The 25,314-nt window shown below is 31.1% G+C and overlaps 2 protein-coding genes across 4 annotated transcripts in view; one reads left to right on the top strand and one right to left on the bottom strand.

The window, feature by feature from the left end:
• Positions 1-665: 665 nt before the first annotated feature.
• Positions 666-25,314, top strand: part of Bap111 (Brahma associated protein 111kD) — a 66,623-nt gene continuing 41,974 nt past the window's right edge. For all 3 annotated transcript variants that reach the window (XM_067283067.1, XM_067283066.1, XM_067283065.1), the window contains exons 1-3: positions 666-730; positions 9,871-10,007; positions 17,269-17,318. In XM_067283067.1, coding sequence (XP_067139168.1) covers positions 9,941-10,007; positions 17,269-17,318 — 117 coding nt within the window. In that variant the 5' untranslated portion in view covers positions 666-730; positions 9,871-9,940. The remainder of the gene's footprint in view (positions 731-9,870; positions 10,008-17,268; positions 17,319-25,314) is intronic.
• Positions 4,711-6,752, bottom strand: LOC136985756 (uncharacterized). The gene is made up of 2 exons (XM_067283103.1): positions 6,638-6,752; positions 4,711-6,563 (listed from the first exon to the last, which is right to left on the bottom strand). The coding sequence occupies exons 1-2, from the start codon at positions 6,750-6,752 to the stop codon at positions 4,711-4,713; spliced, it is 1,968 nt and encodes a 655-aa protein (XP_067139204.1).

Genomic DNA, 25,314 nt, shown 5'->3' with positions numbered 1-25,314 from the left:
AAAATATTTAAATTTTCAAAGCCTCTATTTTTCCTAATTATTTTTAAAATTCCAAGCATTAATAGTTTCTTAGAATTACTTTGGAATAAAAGAAGTACTGTACATGTATAATCGAGAACGACGTAACTCGAAGTATACCTGTAAATACTGCGGTGTAAGTAGTATATTTGCATTTATTTCTTCTGTACTAACAAAGTTGTATGTAGGAAGAAATGAAAAATAAATGTAAAAAAACTACTGTAAATAGGAAAACTTTATCTTTGTTATTTCACTTTTCAATACGATATTCAGTTATACATCAATTATCTTTTTATTGTATTCTGAAGGAAATTTTGTATAATTAGGCGGCCCCCGGCAAACTTCTTATGGACCCCCAGGGGGCCGCGGTCCCCTGTTAAGAATCACTGCTTCAGAGCGCAAGGACCAGTATATCTATCGATTCTGGTACAATTAACGCCTCAAGAATATATAAAATGTTTGTAGCGACATCTGATGTTGTTATTCATTTTTAATCTGAAAATTTTTCTAAAAATAAAATGAATATTAGAATGTATTTAATAATGTATTAAATAATTATTTGTTAGAGATTGCTTTAAAACAATAAGCAATAATTTTAGAGTATTAAAATTCTCACTTCTTTCTTTTTTTTATATTTTATATCTGTTAACCAATCAGCTCGTTCTTCTACGAGTAGAGCTTGTAGCATTATGTCCTGAGTTTGAGAGAGAAGGTAAATGAATAAATTGTCTGATGTTTTATTGAATGGCTTTGTTAAACAGAAGTTTTATCATTTAATGGTTATTTTATATTGGTTATAATATAATAATCAAGCTGTAGAAGTATAAGGAAAGACGTGATTAAGGGTAAACAACATAGGAGGTCTTTGTTCCTATGAGGGCTGATATTGGGTCGCCATTTTCTAAGCTTAGTTATTGATTTTTGAACGAGTTTTCTTTGTTTCAAATTTTAAACCCGCATTTATGAATGACGTTATTGTTTAATGAATATTTTAAGATAAAAAAAAAGTTTTTATAAATTTTTAAATTAAAAATGGTGTTTTTTTCAGAATTAAATATTTCACTAACAATGTAGATAAGATTGTAGAACTGAGAAAATAATAATAAATAATAAGAAAAAATCCAATATTTTACAATATATTGGATTTTTGCTTATATGAGAGCTGTTTAATTAAAAGAAGACCAAACTTTTTGAATATTCAAAAACCTACACTTGGAATGAAATACAGAAAATTTGCAATACTGAGTCACTTCCTGCATTAGGCCAGATTCACACTAGCACTGGCAGTGCTAATGTGAATCTGGCCTAATGCAGGAAGTGACTTGGTATTTGATTGTGCAAAAAAACCAGTTTCATATATACTACTGGCTCAACAAATCAAATATTCATTCATACTTCCACTGACCATTGTCATGCATTCCATATTGCTATTAGGACATGTTTTACTGAAGAATTTGATCAATCAGAATAGATATAAGTTTGCATAAAACAAAGAATGACATATCAAGACCAAGGGCGTCGCCAGGTGGAGGGGCAGAGGGGCAGTTGCCCTCCCCTGGAAATTCGAAAAAGTTATTTAAATGCTAAGTTTTAATTAAAATAATCTTCTTACGCTTCTTGTAAGTTAAAGAAAATTTTTTATTTGAGATATTTCTTTTCCGGTACATAGGAAATGATTAAAACTTTATGAATCGTTTCTATTTTACCTACATACAATTCATATCCTCTATCAATTTACATCATCTTGCCCCCCCTTACCCATTGGCTGGCGTCGTCCTTGATCAAGACATATAGCATGTTTCTGGAATGTGTAGCGATATTGGTAGAGTGATGCATATGTTATGATGAGATGAACTTTGTTGAGTTGACTACGGGTGGAGTTGGGCAAAAGTCAAGCTTGACTGAATGGAATTAGTAAGTGACAAAACAATGCAGTTGCTATGAAACTCATTAGATTGCTCAATTCAAGCTCTGAAAGAGATGTTTGGGACTTTATTGGAGCTGTAGGGCATACCTATAGGAGCAAATAAGTCAAAGGAACTATACTTCTACAAGCAACTCTTTGTGAGATACAGCTTCCGAAAATCGGGTTCGCAAGTTGTTTTGCTCCACTAAGACTATTTCATTTATCTAGTTAGCCTCAGCAGATTACCAATAATAATACACAAACACTAATTACTTGCTGAGCTTGCTGATTTCTTTATTTTCTAACGTTTTCAACCTAATTTTTATAGGTCATCTTCAGGAAAAATTTATTACATTTCCAATTCGAATATAAAGCTTTCGAATGCTCGCGACACTTAAAACTTTTCGAATCTTTACAAATTTTAACGGTTTAAATAATAACGGATTAAACATTAAACCAACTACAAACACATTAAAATCATTACTAATCAACAAACATAAAATAAATAAATAAATAAATAAATATTGTATCAAAAGTAGATTAAACTAGTTAATGCTGCCATGTCCTTTCTACGGGTTTTTTAATCCCATTTCTTTTTCTATTATGTATTTCCATGCCGTTGGAAGATTATTTGCGTCTTTTGCATTTAAACATTTGTTTTCCACCTTACTCTTATATATTTCTACTTTTTCCATCCCTAACGCAATCGTAGGTGAATGGACTGCCTTTACTATTCTCGCTTCATCCCATTTTACGTTCGCTCCTTCCTCTTGTCCCATGATCGCCAAAATGGTGTTATTGTGCCCTTTTTTACATCATATTTGTGTTCTTTTATACGTGTTGCCAAATTACGTCTAGTTACTCCAATATATTCTTTTGTTACCGCTAATTGCTCGTTCTCAAATGGAATCTTATAAACCCCCGCCTTATCCTGCATTCTCATTGCGTCCTTATCATTTCTAAGTAATCTGTATATGCTTGGTGCTCTTTTATAAATCATTTTTGTGCCTTTATATCTACATAACTCTTCTATCACTCCTTCCATTTTTCTGTCGTACGTGAACTTGCTGATCCGATCCTCTCTATTAAATCCTCTGTGTCTATGCTGTTTGTAACTCTTAATTAATCCTCCTATTACGTTCTCTTTATAACCCAACTGTTTTGCCACTTTTTTAATTCTGTCAATCTCCTTAATTTGATCTCGTACATCTGTGCAATGTTAGCCTATGTGACTATGCTGGCTTTAAGTAGCCCACTTGACTGTTTGTGGAGTACTTGATGTTATATAGTTTTAGGGGGTGTGGGCTTGTCCCCTCCCATGCACTGAGATGCAAGTGTTAGCAAGCACCAATACACACGACTACATGTGGAGTGTCAGTCAAGGTGGGCAATAGCAAGCCTTGACAATGCAGAGCATGGAGAATAGATGTTAAAAACTGACCTTTGGAGGCAAATATCTCATGGAGGGTTGCATGTACCGGTATTGTTCCTTTGACTTTTCTGCTTGTACAAGGGGAGTCAAAAAATCCTTCATTCAGAGCTTGAATCTTATCCATTTGATCATTGAAACATGCTAGCAAATCTCAAGTAAATATGTTACATTGTCATATGTTCTCCTGATGATGTACTTACTCCAATAGAATTATGAAAATCTCAAACAAGGTTCTTTGAATGGGTTCTCAGAGACTACTCTGAAGAAACTCGACCAATAGTAATGGTTTTTGAAAACTGTAAATGCATTAATGGCATATCTGGTTGATCCAAGATTTAAAACAAAATTCCTCAGGGATCAGAAAGATGAAATTGTTTTGCATTTAAGAAAGATTTAAGAGAACTGACAATGACAGTTTTATCATCGCTTTTAAATAATCTCTTCAACAGTGAATACAATGAAATAGATATTTATTTGAACAAACCAAAAGAAAAGTCAGAAACTTAACATAGATTTCTGGTTTAAATGTCATCAACACTTTCCTCTTTTATTGAAAATCTCATTAGATGTTCTCACAATCAAAGTACAAGTGTTCCATACGAAAGAGGTTTTTGATAAAAACCAAACAATTACCAGATTACAGCAGGCTATATTAATGCTACTAACTACTAATTAAATTAATAATTAGTAGCATTAATATAGCCTGATGTAATCTGGCAATCCTTTGCTTCAATTTGAAAATTTGGCTTGTAGATGTTTGTAGAGATTTTTGATAGCTGGTAAAATGTTACTAACAAATGACATAACCTCACAGCTAAATCAATTACTTCAGTTCAGTTTCTATACATTTGAAGAAAACTTTAAAAATCTCTTTCTCTATAAAATTAATATTAATTGTAGAATTAAAATGTTATAAATCATTATTGTAGAACAGTGTTTAATATAAACCACCTACAGCGTGCTCAGCATAAAATAATACAAAAACAAAACCAGCACCTGATCACTCGCTGAGAGATATTTATTCTTAACACAAACGTTTTCAATCCAATCAATGGATCATCATCAGGTAAAATAGAACATTACAAAAAATAGAACAACAAGTTCAAAATACAAAAAATATAACGGCTAACCAATATGTAACTAACAGCACAATAACGTTTCGAAATATCAAAAAATTAATAAAAATGCTGCTAAAATTAAAAATAAAATAATAATATATAACAAACAAATAGTGTATACAAAATATTAATACTTCTGCCTTAATAAACAAATTAATAACACTAAATGTTAACACTGCTTAATAAGCTGTACAGAGTTTTTCATTTAACAATACATATTAATAAAGCTACTGCTCTTATTTGAAGTTTACAACTGCAAACTTCCATGCGGAAGGAAGTCCCTCGGCATCTCTTGCGTTGATGCAATTCCCTTTAAGCTTGCTTTTATAGATTTCTAATTTTTCGGCCGTTCTTGCCAAGGTCGGGGAGTGTATTTGTTTCAGTATATCTGCTTCATTCCATCTTACTATTGAGCCTTCCGTTTGTGCCATTTGTGACAATACTGTGGCATTAGAACCTTTTCTAACATCATATCTGTGCTCTTTTATCCTTACCCCTAGGTTTCTGGTAGTAACCCCAACATAATCTTTATTTATTCCTAACATCTGATTCTCGTAAGGAATCTTATAAACGCCGGACCTATCCTCTTTTTTAATTATCCCTTTATCATTTCTAAGAATTCTGTACAGATTCGGAGCTCTTTTTAAGATTATCCTTGTATCCTTTATATTTGCGATTTCTTTCATAATGCTTCCTAAGTGTTTGTTGTACGTAAATTTCGTGTATGTAGATGGACCACGACCACGACCAGGTACTGTATCAGTACTAACTTCTAATTTATTGATAATCCCCTTTAACACATTCCTCTTGTAGCCCAATGCTTCTGCTACCTGCGTGATTCTTTCTATTTCTGCATCCCTGTCTATAACACTTTCGCAGTATAAAAAAGCCCTCCTAACTAACGCTCTAAACGCTGCTAATTTATATTTATAGGGATCGTTAGAGCCAGCCGGAATATAAAGTGGGCTATGAGTTGGTTTAATAAATACCCCGGTAGATATACGTCCCTCTCTAAACATAACCTTAATGTCCAAAAAATGTATCATAACAGAGCTTTTTTGCTCTAGTTTTAAGCTTAGGCCATCTTCATTATCATTGATCTTGTCAATAAATCTAGCAATTAATCGATTGCTTTTCCAAATTATGAATATATCATCAACATACCTTTTGTAGTATACGATGCTGTTCCTGAAATTACGCAAAACTTTAACCTCAAGCCTACTAACAACAAGCTCACATAATAGCCCAGAAATTGGGCTTCCCATAGGGACCCCTCGGCATTGCTTATACGTTTGTCCTTCAAACGCAAAGAAGGATTCGCAGCAAACGAGGTTAACCATCTCTACCAACTCATTAATATGATGTGCTAAAGCAGGGTTTATTCTGGTCAAATAATCCAAAAGTGCTTCTACACAGGATTCAATCTTGATAGAAGGGAACAAATTTTCGTAATCCAATACAGTCCCAACTTCGTCATCAACTAAGTAAACCTCTTGTAGTTCTTTGACTACCGTTACCGGATCCTTAGCCACCAATTCATTGCTTTCCATCTTGGAGGAGATATACTCATGCAACCTTTTTTCAAGGAGAAACGTAGGCGCTTTTCGTTTTTCCACAATAGGTCTGATTTTCTTGCCTTCTTTATGAGTCTTAGCAAAGGCAAATAATCTAGGGGTCCCTGGTCTAGGGTTACGACATTTTACTAAAAAAGGTAAGATCTTCGCCAGTTTTGATCCTCCCAGTTTTCTAACCCTTCTATCAATTGCTTCAACTATGTTACTATTTATCTGAATACAATCCGTTTTCCTGATATATTCCTTCAACGCTTCATCGTATGTAGGTTTTTTCATCACAACGATCTGCTTGCTTTTATCCGCTCTTGTTGCGACTAAGTTGTTCTTTTTCAGCCATCCCTTAGCATAAGCGATGTCTTTATTATAACCTCTTCCTTTTCTATTTTTCTGATTCTTTAACACTGCTTTCCAACGTATATAATCTTTGTCAACCGGATCTAACCCCACGATTCTTCTTTCAATCTCATGGAGTGTTGTTTCCCAAATCCCAGAATCTTCCGGGACGAAGTTCGGGCCTTTATTCAGAATCTCCTTTACCCTATTAGGTACAGTACTTCAATCTGGTCCCATACTTCGTAATTTGTAACACCTTTTTTAGAACTTTTAGGTACCTGTTTGTAAATGATCCATCTCATCTTCTTAATATAACGTTTTTTCAAGCTGTTATATACGCCATCAATAAGACTAGTAACTCCTAAGTTCATTTCCATGAGCTTATCTGGATTCTCCCCATAAACTTTATCTTCTAATTCAATGAGGCATCACAGAATTCCAAACTTCTTGTTTTTTGCAAACCTAATAGATTTCTTAAGGCATGCAAGGCAAAATCCCCGTTTTAACGAAAGGCACTCTTTGGGAATTTGCAGCCTATAAATGGACATCAGAAAAACTCCGTTTTTCATATATTCTCTCGAAAACTCCAATTTACAGTTAGCCTTGCTTAGACTTAACGCAATCTTTCTATACTTCTTATACAATACAGCCGGTGTCGCCATATCAATATAAACCACCTACAGTGTGCTCAGCAGAAAATAATACAAAAACAAAACCAGCACCTGATCACTCGCTGAGAGATATTTATTCTTAAGCAGTGTTAACATTTAGAGTTATTAATTCGTTTATTAAGGCAGAAGTATTAATATTTTGTATACACTATTTGTTTGTTATATATTATTATTTTATTTTTAATTTTAGCAGCATTTTTATTAATTTTTTGATATTTCGAAACGTTATTGTGCTGTTAGTTATATAATGGTTAGCCGTTATATTTTTTGTATTTTGAACTTGTTGTTCTATTTTTGTAATGTTCTATTTTACCTGATGACGATCCATTGATTGGATTGAAAACGTTTGTGTTAAGAATAAATATCTCTCAGCGAGTGATCAGGTGCTGGTTTTGTTTTTGAACAGTATTTAACTATAACAGTATTAAAAGACAGTGTACACACAACTTCAAACTAAAGATTGCATGGGGTTGTAATAACAGGATTTTCTTTTAATACAATTGATGTCATCAAAATCATATAAAATATATGCATTAATTTTGTGAAATATGACCACATTGAAAAAAGAAAAATGAACAAAAATTATTCCAGTTAGCATGAAGAAGTGTATATATTTTCAGCCAGCTCAGCTCAGCTTGGTTTTTCTAAGTTAGTTTAGACCAGCATTTCTCAAAGTGGGCGATAACGCCCCCTTGTGGGCGGTGAGTAAATCTAGGGGGCGCTGGAGGCAGGGTACTGAACGGTGACCAAAGGCAAAAGTTGGGGTCACTGACAGCCGTTCCTTTTTCTCTGTTAAATGGATAAGAGGAAACATTGTGTTTAATGGTTTCCAGATGTTGAGAACAATGTACAGTAAGGGTGCAAAGTGTGAGATTTATAGAAAACTTTTCCTAAGAATATTTCCAATCCTTTCTCACACAAGAGAAAATGGGTTAGGGGGCATTGGGTATAACTTTATAGACAAAGGGGGCGGTGGATCGAAAAAGTTTGAGAATCACTGGTTTAGACAAAAAAAAAGTAGTGAATGAGTTTATAATTGCAATTTAAAACTGACAGATAGTTCCCATTATCACATAACCTGTGAATATTCCAAATTTTTATATTGATTGGTTTAGTATGATTAGTATGAATAGTCCATTATCTGTTTAATGTAACTAGTTTTTATTGCTATTTTAGTGAAAAAAGATATGAAATTACATAGGATTGGAAAATATTAAAATGGGAAGTAGGAATGGATACTAGAATACAGAAAATAATAATACTTAACTAAGAAAAGATATTTCTATATTCAAGTTTAACAATTGACAAGAGAAGCTAAATTATTCTGCGATATGACTGAATTGATCAGTAAATCAACATTCAACTCAAGAAACTAGAAATACCTTTTTTATTAAATGTTAACATTTTTGGAATGTTAACATTCTGTCTTCAAACCATGTAGTTTAAAAAACATTCAAATCACAGTAAATCAAGCTGATTTAGAACACTGCTGTTTGAATGTTCTGATGATGGAATGATGAACATTCCAAAAAATGTTATCTTTTTAATTTAATAAAGGATTATTTTTCTGGCTTATTGAGAACTTGAATGTTTAACAATCATAAACCTATATAAGAAATATTTTTCAATTTAATTAAAATTAAAATTTTATTTTTGTGAAAGAAAGTAAAAATGTAATCCCTGTGTGCTAAGTCACTAAGACATATTTTGTATTAGACGGTGCTTCACATTTTCTTGGTCATTGGTCACGTCTTGTTTGGTCTGCAATGTCTCTGTGCGGCATGGTGTCTCCCCTTGTCCAGCTTTTATTCGTGTTACATATAACTGTATGTTTCTGTGCATCTTTAGATTTATTTATTTGCTTCATTTTCTGACAATTTTTTTGATAAGTATCAAAGTAAAAATTATCATCTTATTTCGTCCACTAGTTCATATCTATTAACAGGACTTATTAAACTGGCTTTACAGATACTGCAACTCAGTAATTTACCTGTAAATTAAATAAAAGAATAATTTTATAATCTGTGAAAACTGAGTTGCAGTATCTGTAAAGCCAGTTTAATAAGTCCTGTTAATAGATATGAACTAGTGGACGAAATAAGATTATAATAAGTTAAGGACATTGAGGCATATTAATTTAATCAAAGTAAAAAGTTAAAAAAATTTACTAATAATGTTAAGCAAAATTTTTAAGCAATATATAAAACATGTACCTTCAAAATAAGTCAACTCCTATTTTGTTTTCAATGTATCTTTTATTAAATGCAATTACATAAATTGATGTGTGTGTGTATGTATATATATGATTAAATATTCTGTTTTTCAAAGAAGAAAGCAGCAGAAAAAATTTTTGTTTTGCTTTTGAAATTTCTCAGAAACATTAATAGCTCTTAATTTTATTTCACATTCTTTTTTAGTCATTTTGTCATTTTTGTTTAAAAATAATGAACTTAATGTAATTTGATTTGTTATTTATCACTATATTTTGAGATTCATATAAAAATTATTTTACAATAAATTGCCATGAGAATAGATGAAGTTCAAAATTTTGGTTATTAAATATGTTTGAAAAGGAATATATTTTTGTTTCCATTATTTCTTCATAAATTTTTAAAGCTAGTTTTTAAATTTCTAGGTTTTGGTTTTGTTTATTTGAGTTAGAATTTCAAAGGAATTTGTAATGTTAATGTTTTTGCTATCAGTATGCTAAAGGAGGTTTAGATTGTTGAATAATATCGTATTTTGATTTCTAAACATACTGTATTTTATAAATAAAAAATGATTTACTAAATGAAAATACTTTTAAATTTTTAACTAGGTTAAGGAAAATTGAAATTTTGGTCATTAAGACTTTTATTAGTTACATCTTTGAAGTTTTGATAGTTTAAATGGCTTTACAAGCAAATTATAGACAAGCTACAAGTGGCAGTCCATCAACTCCTCAAAGCACTCCTCGTAAGTTTTATTTTTTTTATAATAACAGAAAAAGTTGAATAACTTCTCATTTTATCATGGCTTGAAGAGAAATGAAAAAAAACTAATTTCTTTGGAAATAGGTATTCATCTATTTGACTCCAAAATTTCATTGTTTTTAGAGTTAAATCTGAAATGTCATTTTACATTTATTATGTTTCTCTATGATTTGGGCATTATTCCTTTTTTAGCACAATTGATGATGTATTTTTCTTTCTGCCTGATTTCCTTTGTTTTTTGCCATTTTAGATAGATTTTTAATCAAATTTTAATATTGTTGTTCAAGTATTTTGTTTTTCCATGAATTTATAATGAAAACAAGAATTTTATCCAAACATATTTTTCATTGCTAATATTCTCTGAAGAATGATATTAAAATTTTTGAAAATTATTTCTGTATGGTTTTAGTTTGCGTTTATAATAATATTTCTGTAACTACTTTTAAGGAACTAAAGAAACCTTAATCTAAAGTTAGCTTTTTTTTTTTTTTTTTTTTTTGCTAATAGCTGCTACTAATTAATCAAATTACCAGATAATAATATAATAATTTAAATTTGAGGAATTTCTCAGATCATTTCATTAAAAGATGATTATTTGTTTTTTAAGAATTATGCATTCTAGTATTCTAAGGTTTACGATAAGTGTCAGTACTTCCTGACACTGGCTATTTGGATTCTATTATAGATATGGATAAAAATATATAAAAATATGCATTTTTATATTTAGAAGACCAATTCCATTATCAGCAAGAGTTAATTTTTTATAGTGGAATTAGATTAATGGGGATGTGACGTATGTCAAGTATCATCATAACCGACGGAAGATCTTATCAGAGTTGCAAAAGTTACTGACCTCCATGCCAATTTACCCTATCTTAAATAAGTGAAAAGGAAACATAAATTCAATGATGAACGAACAACCTGAGAATTGTTCAAATAACAGACTGATTAGTTTCTTCATAAAAATTTTTATTCTCACTCACATTATAGACTCGGATGTTGACTCCAGTGCCTATAGGGATTGCCCTAAGCAATATTAAAAAGTTGTTAAATTCAAACATAGGTGTTTATTTTCACACCTGTGGTTTTAATATATACATTTACCCTAATAATATTTTATTTTTATCTTGTTTTAAAAAATGTACGGTTGAAGCTGTCCATCTCAAATCTCATGGAACAAGAAAAAATTGAAGATAAGGCAAGTTCTAAGATATAGAGATTACTACACAGTGAATAAGATAGGTTTGATTGGAGGTAAAGTAGTTTAATAATACAATAGCAAGTAGAATACATACCTGTATTAAGTATAAATAAAACATTTTTGACACCTTAACAGAAATAGTTTGTTATTAGTTTCTGATGCTCAACTTCAATCAATAAGATGCAAGCCAAACTTGTAGCCAATCAGAGAAAAGCAGTGTTAATTGCAACTATATACTGTATTTCAAGAAATGTTTCTCGACTAAAATTTATACTATCAAAATCTAGTTTCTGAGCTTTTAATTTGTAAAATCCATCGTACGAAAACGAAGTAAGAGCAAATAAGTCCACTCTAATAACCTTAAATAGCTTCGCAAATATATTTATCCACAAACGTTTTCGGTCCCTTAGGACCTTCTTCGATGAGATTAACAGAGAGATTTAGCATTAAGCAGAGAGCGACTGTAGGGTCGCTCTCTGCTTAAATCCCACCTGAAGAAGGTCCTAAGGGACCGAAAACGTTTGTGGATAAATATATTTGCGAAGCTATTTAAGGTTATTAGAGTGGACTTATTTTAATTTGTAATTGACATTTCAGTTTATAATTTGAGATATATAGGTTTTGGGAGAAAATTATTTGAGATAAACATGGAAAATTATTAAATTTATGCTGAAAATGCAGGGGGAAAAATAAATTTTGAGATAAACATCTTTGAGATAAGTTCAAGTTCTACTGTACATTGCTAATTTTAGTGTGTCTGTTTAGATAAACCTCTCCATTTTTTGAACATATTTTAAATGGAAAACAATTCAAAAAAGCTATTCTAGAATTCTTAATCCAGTCTACAATGGTAGAATCTAATGATGAGAAATAGTATCCTGAAAAATATTTAATTCTGAAATAAAGACATCTTGATTCAGTTGTAGAATATCAATTATCAATTCTAATTTTAAAACTTGTTTTTAATTGGATATGTTTTCATTGCTTTTTAAAGGCTTTTTGATGGCCAAGTAACCAACAGAGAAAGGTCAGTTGCCAAAATATTGTATTCTGGAACTTTTGGAAATTAGAATTGATAATTGAAAGTGAATAAATGGTGATTTCTTTTTCAATAGACCATCTTCAATTTCAGTTTTAAAAAAAACTGTTGAGTTTCTTAAAAAACATATTTTTGCATTAATGCACAGTACTTTAGATAGTATGCTTTCTCTTATGCTTCCACGTTATACTCTACTTTTTCCTAGTTTCTTGAAGTATACTTAGTAATTTTTTTTCTATATAAATTCATATTATTTAAAACTATTTTCAAATATACTTTTTTAATAGTTACATCAAAATCATATCCTTCATACTTTTCCAGCCTTGTTTATCTGAAATAAACCCAAGCTGGAAAAGTATGAAAGGTATGGTTTTGATGTTAGTTGTTCCAGTGTTTGTACTTTGAATTTAATACTTACTATTAAATGATTAATTTTTTATAAATATTTAATAAAAATGACTTATTACCAGATTATATCAAGCTATATTAGGGCTAATCAGTAATCATATACAAAGCAGTTTGACTAGAGGTAGGTGGTAAGCACGAGTTATGGGTTCAAGTCCTATTCTGTGCTGATTCTTTCTTCCAGAATATTCTAAATTAAAAATTAATTTATAATGAAACCAAACAATTACCAGATTTAGAGTGTTTGTTTAGTTAAATCTCTCCAGTTTTCATCCTTATATCTTACCAGATTTAAATCATACTATGTTACTACTACTATTAATAATTAAATACTGAGTAATTTGGTACTAGAGGTAGGTGTTAGGTGCTATCTCTTATTAAATTTGATAGTTATAATTAAATTAATATTTATTAAATAATTTAGAATATTTTGAAAGAAAAGAATCTGCCTGGAGTGGACTTGAACCCATAACAGTAGAGTATAGTAGTGGTAAAGTAGCCCAGTTTAACTCTGGTAATCAGTTTTATTATAAAATATTGACTTTGAGATGTTTATATATAAAATTTAATTTACTTGTAATTATTAAATTCATGAGATGGTGTCTTAACCACTTACCTCTAGCCAAATTTCTTTGTTCTGATTATTAATTACCTTTAATATAGCTCAATATAATCCACCAGATTGTTTGATAATACTAGTGTGTTTCTAGTTGATGTGTATTTTATAAAAAATGGTTGAAACAAACTGTTCTATTACACAATATTAACCATTACAGTAATTATTAAAATTAAATATGTACAATTTAATGTATTCAAATGAAAAATATGGCATATTTTGAGAACCCATCATTAAAGAATAATTGAAATATTCACTATGATTACAGTTTATAAAATTTTGTCATTATATTTGAGACAGCTACAAAATTTTATTTTCAAAATTGAACATGAAATTAACATAATGCATAATCTGTTTATGTGAGAATCTTAAATTTGTATTTTTACATGTGTGTTTTATCTATAATGTGAAAATTTGAAGCATTATATTTATTTAACATTTTGTTGGTATTTTCAAGACTTTTATACTGTCAATATGTTACACTTTGTCTAATATTTATAAATCATTATTTAGAACATACTACATATCAAATAGTTTGCTAAGTTAATTTGATCTCATTAAAAATTTGTCATTTACAAAAATAAGAAAAAAAGAACAATCTTTATATTATCTTGATTTATGTTTATACGTGGTACGATCGAAAAGTTCGGGGACAGCAGTAATCTATGACAACAAAAGCATGTATTTGAAGTAACAGCGTATGAAATGGATTCTACCAAACCAGCTCTGTGTGTTCAGGTTAATTTCACCCATGTCATGTGATTAAACCACAAGTGCTGCTGTTTTTTTCCGGAGATAGTTACCTTTGTTCTGCGATGTAATAAAAGTGGAGTTTCAAGAACAACTTCCAACATTTCGACTTTGCCATGGTAGAATTACCGTACACCTTTCTTAGCAATTTTAAAGTCTCCATAGGTGTTTTACCTAAACGCTGACGAAATTTAATGTTGGAGGTTGTTCTTGAAACTCCATTTTTATTATGTCGCAGAACAAAGGTAACTATCTCCGGAAAAAAACAGCAGCGTTTGCGGTTTAATCATGACATGGGTGAAATTAACCTGAACATGTAGAGGTGGTTTGGTAGAATCCATTTCGTACACTGTAACTTCAAATACATGCTTTTGTTGTCATAGATTACTGCAGTCCCCGAACTTTTGGATTGTACTATATATCTTGTCCACTTGTAGATTTTATTGATTAAGAACATAGAGGGAACATTTGAAACTTATAAGTTTGGAAAAATTTGTCTATATGTTTGCTTTTTTTTTAATTTTGACAATATTGTGTAGAAGGTAGATGCAATAATTTGAATAAATTTAGAAATAACAGATTGTAAAATAATGAACAAATTGTATATAAATTTAAATTTGGTTTTATTTATTGTATAAAAGTCTCCAATCATTATAACTTCATTCATAAAATCTATATTAGATTTCCTATTCAGTTTTCATATTCACTTACAACTAGAGTAAAAATCTGTTTATAACAGAAATGCTTGGGAGTAAAAGAAATTTCTGTTATAGAGAGACTTCCATTTAATATAGATTTTACCTTAAAATCTCTAAAAATATAAATTTAATTCTCTCCTCATTTATCTGTAATATAGTCAAGAATAAAATAAAAAATTGTTATAAAAAGATTACTCATTTTTAGTTTACTACTGTAGTTTTAATTTATACAGTAGAGGACTGCATTAACAAACATAAGCTGTGTTATAATTTAGCATAGATTAACATTTTAATGAATAGAAATCATCTCATTCTAATAAAATCATGCATTTTAAAGTGTTTATGAAGTGGAAATGAAATAATTGGTTGCTCAATCTAATAACCATTGAAAATCTGAAAAACTCTGAAGGAGTTAGAAAAAATTTTTTTTTTTACTTTTATTTTTTTGCATCGGTTATTGGTTGATAATTTGATATGTTAATAAATTCAAATAAAAATTTAGTTGACTCATTACTGAGATATTGTCAGTTTAATATGCTTAGAGGGAATTTTGAAAGTGCTTAAAATTGAGTATTTTGTTGTAATTAAATTTTTAAGAAAGCAGTAAAAATGTCCATCAGAGATTAAAGAGCACCTGCATGATGTTTATGGAGATTCTTCTTTGTATTCTACCATAGAAGAATTGGCAAAACAATTCTGATTATGAAGAGATTCCATTGAAGGTAACCCATGCCAAGGAAGGGCTACTAAAGGAAACATCAATATTGTGAAGAAAACTTTTGGAAGACAGATAGCTAAAAATGAAGGAATTATCAGCAAGATGTGCCGTGTGAAATCACAGTGCTTAGGATTGTACTGGAACATCTTGATAGGAAGATCGTTACAAGTGCTGAAACTTCCTTCTTTAGTTCAAAAGGAATAGTGAGCGAGATGTTAGTTTTTATGTCTTTGTGAAGACTGGGAGAAAGAAGTTATTGAATCATTTGCTCCTGAGGATGAAACTATGGTTCTTTATCATGATACACTCTAAGAAAGGGAATCAGTAGAATGATGCCATCCTGATTTTCCAAGGCTCAAGAAAGCAAATGTGATACAATCTCAAAAGAAAATCATAGTAATGATTTTTTGGGAATCTCAGTGGATCATTTTGACAAAGAACACAGTGCCACCTTTACTAGAGAGTATTGTTCTGCTTTAATGCATCAATTGAGGAATGCTATTAAAAAGGTGGTGAGTTGTGTTGCTGTTGCACAACATGAACCAATGCACATATCAGTTCTTGTAAAGGTTGTTATTCAAAAATGTTGCTTTAAGGAATTAAATTACCTACATTAGCACCTTTGTCTGGATCCAAATGATTATTTGTTTTCAAAGTTGAAATCAGATTTGCAGGGAAAAAATTCAAGACTAATGAAGTGCAGTTTGTAGTGATGGTACAGTACATTTTGAACAGAACACAAGGAGACTACATTAAAAGAAAATTTTTTTAAATTTATTTTCTTCTGTAAATTATGGTCAGGACAGAAACTTTTGGACCTTATTATGTACAAAGACTTCTATATTACAAGAATTATCAAAAGCAATAAAGGGTGATATTTTAAAATGGTACAAATAACAAAATTCATTTCTAGCAAAACAAGAACAGTACAGTTTTGATAATTTGAAGTGGATGGGCCAAGAGTACCTTGAATTACAGAAATATCAAAATATTCAGAATAATAGAAAAAATTTGAAGAGATGAAAGAAAGAACAATACATATGTAAATTCAAAAACTATGTACTAACAACAAATTGCATATACTTTAATGAATAAAGAAACTTGCCAAAAATTGCCAAAGCTATCTGTAGGTTAGGAAGATAGTCTTTTTCCTGATTGGCCTGAAGCAAGTTTTATATTTTTATTTTTATGTATATACTTAACATAAAAATATAAACATCTAAACCCAATAGTTATATATTAAAGCCAAACAGTTGCTGAATTATATTGAGCTATATTACTATTATTGTTGTTAATTAAATGCTAAGTAATTTGGCACTGGAGGCAGGTGTTAGGTGCTATCTCTTGTTAAATTTAACAATTATAATTAAATCAATATTTTAATAATTAATTTAGAAGGTTCTGGAAGTGAGTATCAGACAAAGGTCAAGGTAACATAATTGGCAAAACAACTTCGTGGTAAGCCCAAAGCTTTGGACCAATTCTTTTCTTCCAGAACCTTCTAAATTATTTTAAAATATGTATAGTTTACATACATACATACATACATACATACTGTACTGTACATACATATGGTGGACATACATAGATATTTATATGTTGTTATACTTTTAATTGATTTTCCATTGAATTTAATATGAGAATATTTTGATGAAATTTTATGATATTCTGTAATTTTCATGAATGAAAATATATCAAGAATATTAGTGAAATGTGCTATAAGATTATTTTATTAATATACTTTGATCATTTTGAATTTAGTATATTTAAATGTAAGAATATATTTTAAAAACTTAAAAATATTTTTATAATTTCAGAAAGACCAAGAACACAAACTGCTGCAATGTCATCGTCATCACAACCACAAGTAAGAAACTTAACATGTTACATTACTTTATTCTAAAGTGATTTATTAAATAAAATTTTCATTATAAAAAATTTGTTTCTATTCCTGCTTTGATGGAATACAATAAACAGGTATTTTATTAAAATGGGAATTAACATGATTGTTGTTTATCAAGAATTGGGGGTTAATATTGGTTTAAAAGTTTCAGATTAAAAGTGATCTGAAATGAAATATACTCTTATTATTCAGTTAGTTACCACATGAATATTGTAAAGATTAGTGCTGAAGGTCAGGTACTCATTTTTGAATCTAGTAGTTGAGAATAGATATACAGTGGACTCTGCATAAGTCGACACCAGGATAACTCGACACTCTTCGGTTACGTAGTCAGTTTTTTGTGGTCCCGGCTGACTTACATAGGTATTAATGTTATTAACCTTAAAAAACTCGATTTACTCGACATCGTTTAACTCATCACCACTGGATAAATCAACATACTTTTTCTGTTTCACACTTTTTAGACGTCTGATAAGTCGACTCCCCTCCTGAAAAAATGAGCTTACACCGTACAATAAGCTGTGTGGTGTGAACTCATTTTTCAGGAGGGGAGTTGACTTATCAGATGTCTAAAACGTGTGAAACAGAAAAAATATGTTGATTTATCCAGTGGTGACGAGTTAAACGATGTCGAGTAAATTGAGTTTTTTAAGGTTAATAACATTAATACCTATGTAAGTCGGCCGGGACCACAAAAAACTGACTACGTAACCGAAGAGTGTCGAGTTATCCAGGTGTCGACTTATGTGGAGTCAACTGTACATCTATTATATGGGTGATTCAGTATCTGTGCCTGTGCAGCCCAGCTAAAAGATAACACATATATGAAGTATGACTAGCAAAATCATTTCTTAAATGATTTAAATTGCAGGTTTACTAATCTATCTAATGAATTACTGTATTCAACTTTGCAAACTAAAATTTTTAGTTAGTTAAGATTGTTAATTAGAAATTAGATTTTTTGGATTTATTGAATTATTAAAATTTAAAATAAAATATTTTATCATATAAAAATTATTTATTTTGTTATTAAGCTGATTATAACCTCTTTACAGAGTCCATCATATTGCGTTAGAAATGCAATGTATATTCTATGTGGAAATCCTTTTTCAAAATTCTCAAAAACAAGTCCAATCTATTCCATAGATGCATATATGGCTTTAAAAAAATAAACAAATTATAGTAAAACATATATAAAATACAGAAGATACAAATACATCTTCATTTTTGCTGTTTTCAACACCAAGAACTAACAGTCTTCTTTAGCAGAGATGACCTTTTATTGTAGGCTATAACTCTGCCACAATATGCAAAACAGTTAAAAATGTTCACTGATGATAAGTCACAAAAAAACTCGTAAAAATTGTATATGTAATTTAAAAATGATAGTTGGAAAGGGCAGAAATAAAGACGTTTTTCTATCTTCTGTATTTTATGTATATGTTATGCTCAAAGACTGAAATCGCACATCGAGCGAAAAAAATGACCACAACGCATTGTAGCTAATTCAAAATGGTTATGAAGCAAAACTCGCATCATGGCATTTGTAAAAACGGCCACAATGCATTGTGACTAATTCAAAATGACCACAAAGTGAAATTTGTGTCGTGGCTTTCATGATATTTGACCATGATGCGTTGTGGTGATTCTAGTGAAGTTTTCCTAGAAATTTAATTTTAATACTTAAAAAAATTTCAAAGAAATAAAATTATGGAGAAAAGTACACATTTGTTTCTTTTGTTTTGCTAAAAAGTGCTGAAGGTCTAACTACATACAAAGGCTATTTTTTAAATAAGGTCTGTTTTTTAATAAGAAGAAAAATACTGTATCATTAAAATATATTTTTTCCCATATTCTACATACTTTTATCTACTTTTCTACATAATTTCCATTTTTGTTTAAACATTTGTCATACCGCTCAACAAGTTTTTGAATTCCAACTTCAAAGAAATCTGCCGCCTGTAAAAAAGATTAATTTATAATTGCAGTTTTCACTTCTTCGTTTTCGAGAACCATTGACCACCAAACAACTTTTTTAAGTATCGAAACAAGTGAAAATTACTGGTTGCAAGGTCTGGACTGTAAGGTGGATGATCCAGTTATTCCCATCAAAAAGAACTGATTAGACCTTGTGTTTGTGCAGAAACCATGTGGACTTGCATTGTCACGGAGCATAATTCAGTTTCTCTGAAACACTGGAATACAAAATTGATCTTGAAACCTGTGGAAATTCAATTGATAACATTGAAATCGTGAGTCGTTGGTCCTGTTGAATGTTGTTATCCACCTCACAAACCAAATCTTCAGAAATCAGAGCTCAGCCAGGGCATGGCTCATCATGCACATTAACCTGCCCGTCCTTGAACATTCTCACCTACTTTAGAATTTTACTGTCACTCATAGCATTATCACCGTAAACTTCAAAAATTTGACAGTGAAATTCTGCTGCTGCCAAGTTTCTTGCACTCAAGAATCGAATAACAGATCATATCTCACAGTCGACGGGTGACTCAATTTTCTTAAACATTATAAACTTTTACAGCTCAGCACACAGACAGAAGATACAGCTGCAAATGGTGTCTAAACACGCACAAAGCATGCTCGGAGCAGAGGCACATATGCACTGCCACAATCATGTGTCATTCTCACTCTCATTCACACACAGACCTTATTTAAAAAATAGCCCTCGTATATTCGTAGGTACTTGATATACTATATATGATGAAATAAAAATCAGCTGCTAAAGTGAAAAACCACTGTGAGACGGATTTATTATGGTTAAAAGCCACCACACATTCTGGATGTTAACTAATAATGAGGTGATGATAAGAAAATAAAACTTTCTTTTTCATTATGATTTATTTATCTTCAATCATCTTATATAAGTAGGTAACAAAATTTTCGTCGTTTGTACCGGAAATTTAAAGGTTAAAGTTGCTGGATTAAACAAAATTATTCACCACATACAGAAATGTAACTTTTCAACACATTTAATCGTTCGTGAAAATCTATTGCAGTGCATGAGATGTCAACATTTTCAAACAACTAATTTACTAAAAATAATTACTTTGTCAGGAGCTTTTATTAATGTGACTGGAGGGTCAGAACCTGTTTAGTGCTTTGTCAAGAGTGACACCACTGTGTCTCGTTGGACACAGAAGCCAAGGTGGCGTGTTGATTTGGATTAGAACTTAGGTCACATGGGCAATTGTATCCGGGATGGAGATGGGTTGAGAGACAGTGTATTTGAAATGAATCACTTGGATATCAAGTTAACAACTAATAACTACAGGGTTCCTACGCACCTGGAAAGTCGGGGATTTTCATTAGTGTTCAGAAAAAGTCATGGAAAGTCACGGAATTTGTCGAAAATTGTCAAAAAGTCAGGGAATTTGTCTCCTTAGCTGCCTTGTTGATTTCGTTTGCTGAATATGGCTGACCAAGTGTAGCCATCTGCAGGTGGCAAGAAGTAATGCTGCAATCTTTAATAAGAAAATATACCAGAATCCATTTTGAATCCAAAATGGCTTTTTCACTGTTCTGAAGCCATATAACTTTACAGTTGTGGATTAATAACAGGATAAACTACTATTATGTAATAGTGTTTAATTTTTAATTTTAATAATTCAGCGATTATAAAAAGATGAATTTGTTAATTAGAATAAAAAATAACTAATTAAAAATTAGTTTACAAACTTTTAAAACTTGAAATCGTAATTTATTAGAAGGTTCACTTCAAAATAGCTAAATAGATCAGTAAAAATCCGTAATTTAATTGTTTTTTACATTTAAAACATAACTACACAACATTAAAAATATTTCGTTAATTTGTTAAATTTTACTAATCTCGGATTTATATAATATGTATAAAAATGATTATTATTGTGTTATGTTATATTGTACTAACTTCAGTTTATGTAACATATTAATCCCCTTGTAAGAAACTAAGATTCATACAATAAAGAATTGAATTGAACTGAACATTTAAATTTGAATATCATTGTTACATAAAGAATGTTTTATTTGGAATTTCAATTAATGCATTCAATTTGTAGAATATATGATAACCTTGACAAAGGCCCATGAAAATGACTGAGAATGTTTTTCTTCAATAAACATACCTGGGGACTTATTCTGAGTTATATTGTTAAGCTAACAAATACAATAAAAACCAGTTTCTATCAGAACTACATGATTGGCATTTAATCAACTGTGAAAATGCTGTTCTGAGCTGTGCGTTTTGGTTTCAATAGCCACATGCAATAACTATGCTTTTCTTATTGATTACTCTTGAGCTGCCATTAGGAATGTAATGAAAGTAAAAAGAACACGGCAACTTTAGGTGTAAGGATGATATTACTTCACGAGCAATTAGAAAGAGAGAGAAAATTAGGGCCTCAAGTTTGAAGTGAGCTCAAACTTTTCTACAAAAAAGAAAATCAACTTTTTTTTTACAAATCAACAAACTATGCTTTACTTTTTTTGTATTTTTTTTCTTTTATTAATTATATTAATAATCAATATAAAATAAAAATAGACAACCATTCCAACTTCAGCAAAAATTCTTTAATCCTAAGAACGTTTTCAAATGCATTAAGCATCCATCTTCAGTTACTTCTTTAAATCGAATATGAAATTCGAACAAATATTACGTAAATTAACGGTACGATTACAATAAATAAATAAATAAATAAAAATAAAATAAAATAAAATAAACAGGATTATCGTAATTTTACAAAATTATGCCAATATTTCATAAACAAATAAAAATAAAACAAAAAATAAAACGAAACAAAAAACAAACATGCGGTTTAAACCAATCACAGATTATCGCAGTATTTCTTTACAATTATCCTCATCCGTTATTAAAGACTTAAAACAAGACCAATATCAGCTCTAGGATTATCGTACTTCTATGTTTAGTCCAAATCATCGCACAAAGATTTCCAAGCCGTGGAAAGCCCATCAGCGTCCCTATAATTAATGCATTGCGTACTTCTCTGCGCTCTGTGGATTTCCAATTTTTCGAAAAACTTTATTGCGTGTCTCGATCTAGTAGACCTGATGATAGAGGCTTGGTCCCAAAAGACCGTGATGCCCTGCTGCTTAGCATAATTGGCCAGGACCGTACTATCATACTGATTTTTCCACCGATCGTTTGTGTTCATTAATCCTCTTTTTTAAATTTCTCAAAGTTGCCCCTATATATACTAATTTAGAATCGAACCTATGATCCCTTAATGGTATCGAATAAATTCCTGTTAGTGAGTTACGCTCATACTTCATCTTATCATTCCTTAAAAGCTTGTGTATAGTCGGATTGCATTGATAAATAACTTGCAAATTCCTACTCCTGGAAATCCTTTTAACTAACGGCTTAAGAAAAGGAATGTAATCGAGGATCACTTTTTCTCTTGGTTGGTTTCTATTCCTCTCACGTGTTCGGTTATGGTCCTTCTTGATGAGAGCATCTATTTTTTCTAAGTTGTTGTTCGGATGTATTGTAGTTCTTTAATTGTATCCAAAACATTTGTGCAGTGTGTGTGTGCGCTCTCTGTATCCACGAGCGAAATACTGCCATCCTGATATGCCCAGGGTCTGCGGAGTTCCTAGGGATAACGATTGGGGCTGATGTCAGTTTGCGATAGACATTCGTGCGGATTTCCCCTCCTACACATGTTATAGTGAGATCCAAGAAATTAACACTGTTATAACTTTGCTGATCCAACTCTAGAGTTAAACCATAGGGGTTTTGATTCATTAAATCTATAAACTTTTTGATGTTGCGATTGTCCTTCCACACGATAAAGATGTCGTCCACGTATCTCACATATAATAAAATATGCTCTACTATCAGGAGAATACCGCTTTCTAGCTTGCGGAGTACCAATTCGCAGAGTATATAAGACATAGGGCTACCCATCGGTACTCCTCGCCCCTGTATATAAGTTTTGTCCTCAAAGCCAAAGAAAGATGTGTGACATATCAAGTCCGCTAATTCCAAGATCTGGGTGTGGTACTTTGCAGCGTTCTGAATATTGGCGAATAAAAAGTCCCGCAAGGCACAAAAGCAAGAAGGCAGCTTGATGGAGGGGTATAATGCCTTGTAATCCAATACCGTCAAACACTCCTCATTCATGAGCGTAACATCCTCAAGTTTTTGGATCAATTCTATCGAGTTTTTGATCGAAAACGGCGAAACTTGCATATTACTTTGTATAAATTTAAGAAGTACTTTTTCTATCTTGAACGTCGGAGCATTACACTTTTCCACTACAGGGCGTAATTGAGAACCTGTTTTATGCGTTTTTCCGAAAGCAAACATTCTCGGAGTTCTGGGAGCTTGTAAAGTGGCAGCATCCATATGTAGCAATTTCGCTAGAGGAGTTAGGGTGAATCTTATCACTCTTTGTTGCAATGCTTCCAAGTAATTATTCGGGGCAAGATGACATTCCGTGCTATCGATGTATTCATTTAACTTTTCCCTATACGAGCTTCGTTTGATGAGTACAAGACCTTTTGATTTGTCCGCCTTTAAGAGAACCACATCGTTTTTTTGGAGCCATTCCTTTGTTTCTTTAATGCGCTGCTGGAAAACTATATTTGTTGAGTTGTTACGTTTTACTTTTTCGGCATATATTCTCGTTTTCCATCTGTAATAATCCTGTGTGGTTAATTTCATACCCTTTATGAGATTTTCAACGTTTGGTATAATACTTTCCGGGCGTATTAGAGGTGTCGGAACAAAAGAAGGGCAGTGCTCCAAGGCGTTAATCAAACACTGCCACTTTCTTCTTTTTACTATAAAATTCATTTGATTTTTATAGGTAGCTTTTAGTAGCTTTTTTGCAATCAAAAAATGACAGAAACGAAATTTTTAGTGTTACCCTCTTTAAATTGTACCTTATTTTATAATATGTTGTAATAATACCTTTTTAACAACAAAACATTTTATTAAAATTAATATGTTTACATTAATTCTCTTTTTTATATGATTGACTTCTAGAATTGTAAAGGGTTGGTAAGGGGCCTCACACAGAGTTTGGCTTAGGGCCTCGAAATGCCTAAATCTGGCCCCGGCTAGAACTGAAGTGTTTTAACTAATATCTCAAACTGGCAAGTTGTAGTTTGTTGGCTGCGTTGTCTTTTCTTTGATGACATTTTAACACAAAACTATTTGACTAGCCCTGGTACACAACAATATGAAAACCACGTGCTTCACTTAGAAGACGACGGGTTGCATCACGTGACAAAAATACAATGTTAACTAAACTGTGATTGGTTAAAGCATAACAGCTGTTGATGGCATGGAATTCAGATGCATCTCGACCGACTACCCATAGTGAAACTCACGTAACATGGAGCACAGAATAGCAATTTGTCTAAGGTTCGTTAACTGCCTTTTGCTAAGAGGACTTATTGAATGTCTCGTGTATTGCTATCGTTGAGTTATCAGAAGAGTTCAGAATAGGTCCCCTGTTGGAATAAGTACAGAAAGTATGATTCAAAAACAACTGAGTAGATTGGTAAAAAAATTTTATGGTTTAATCATATTTTAACTGTTATTTATAATTTTTCATACTGTATACACAATCTTTTAAATGGGTGTCTAGTTATCTAAATAATAGCTTTGCACTCAATATTCAACCATGTACAAAAATGTGGACCTGATCTTCAATTTAGTTATTTGGGTGATAATTGAATTTTGAAATTATTATTGAATGAAGATTGAATTTCATTCTTAAAATAAATAAAAGTTTGTTTGAATCTGTTACAAGAATTTTGAACGTTCTGATGGACGTTCAAAAGAGGGGGACATCCTGACCCCTCTCTTATATTCAAATTATTTTTATAATTATTTGTTTATAATAAGCAGAAACATGTAACATTTATCTGATTCAAAGCAGAAACCTTATAATCCTTCAGTGTATTTATAATGAATACTTGAGATACCTTAGTG

Source organism: Centruroides vittatus, unplaced genomic scaffold (assembly GCF_030686945.1).
Source record: "Centruroides vittatus isolate TY-2023 unplaced genomic scaffold, ASM3068694v2 contig_976, whole genome shotgun sequence".
NCBI classification, from domain to species: Eukaryota; Metazoa; Arthropoda; class Arachnida; order Scorpiones; family Buthidae; genus Centruroides; species Centruroides vittatus.
Note: the sequence above shows the minus strand (reverse complement) of the source record. Positions and strands in the feature narration are given on the sequence as shown.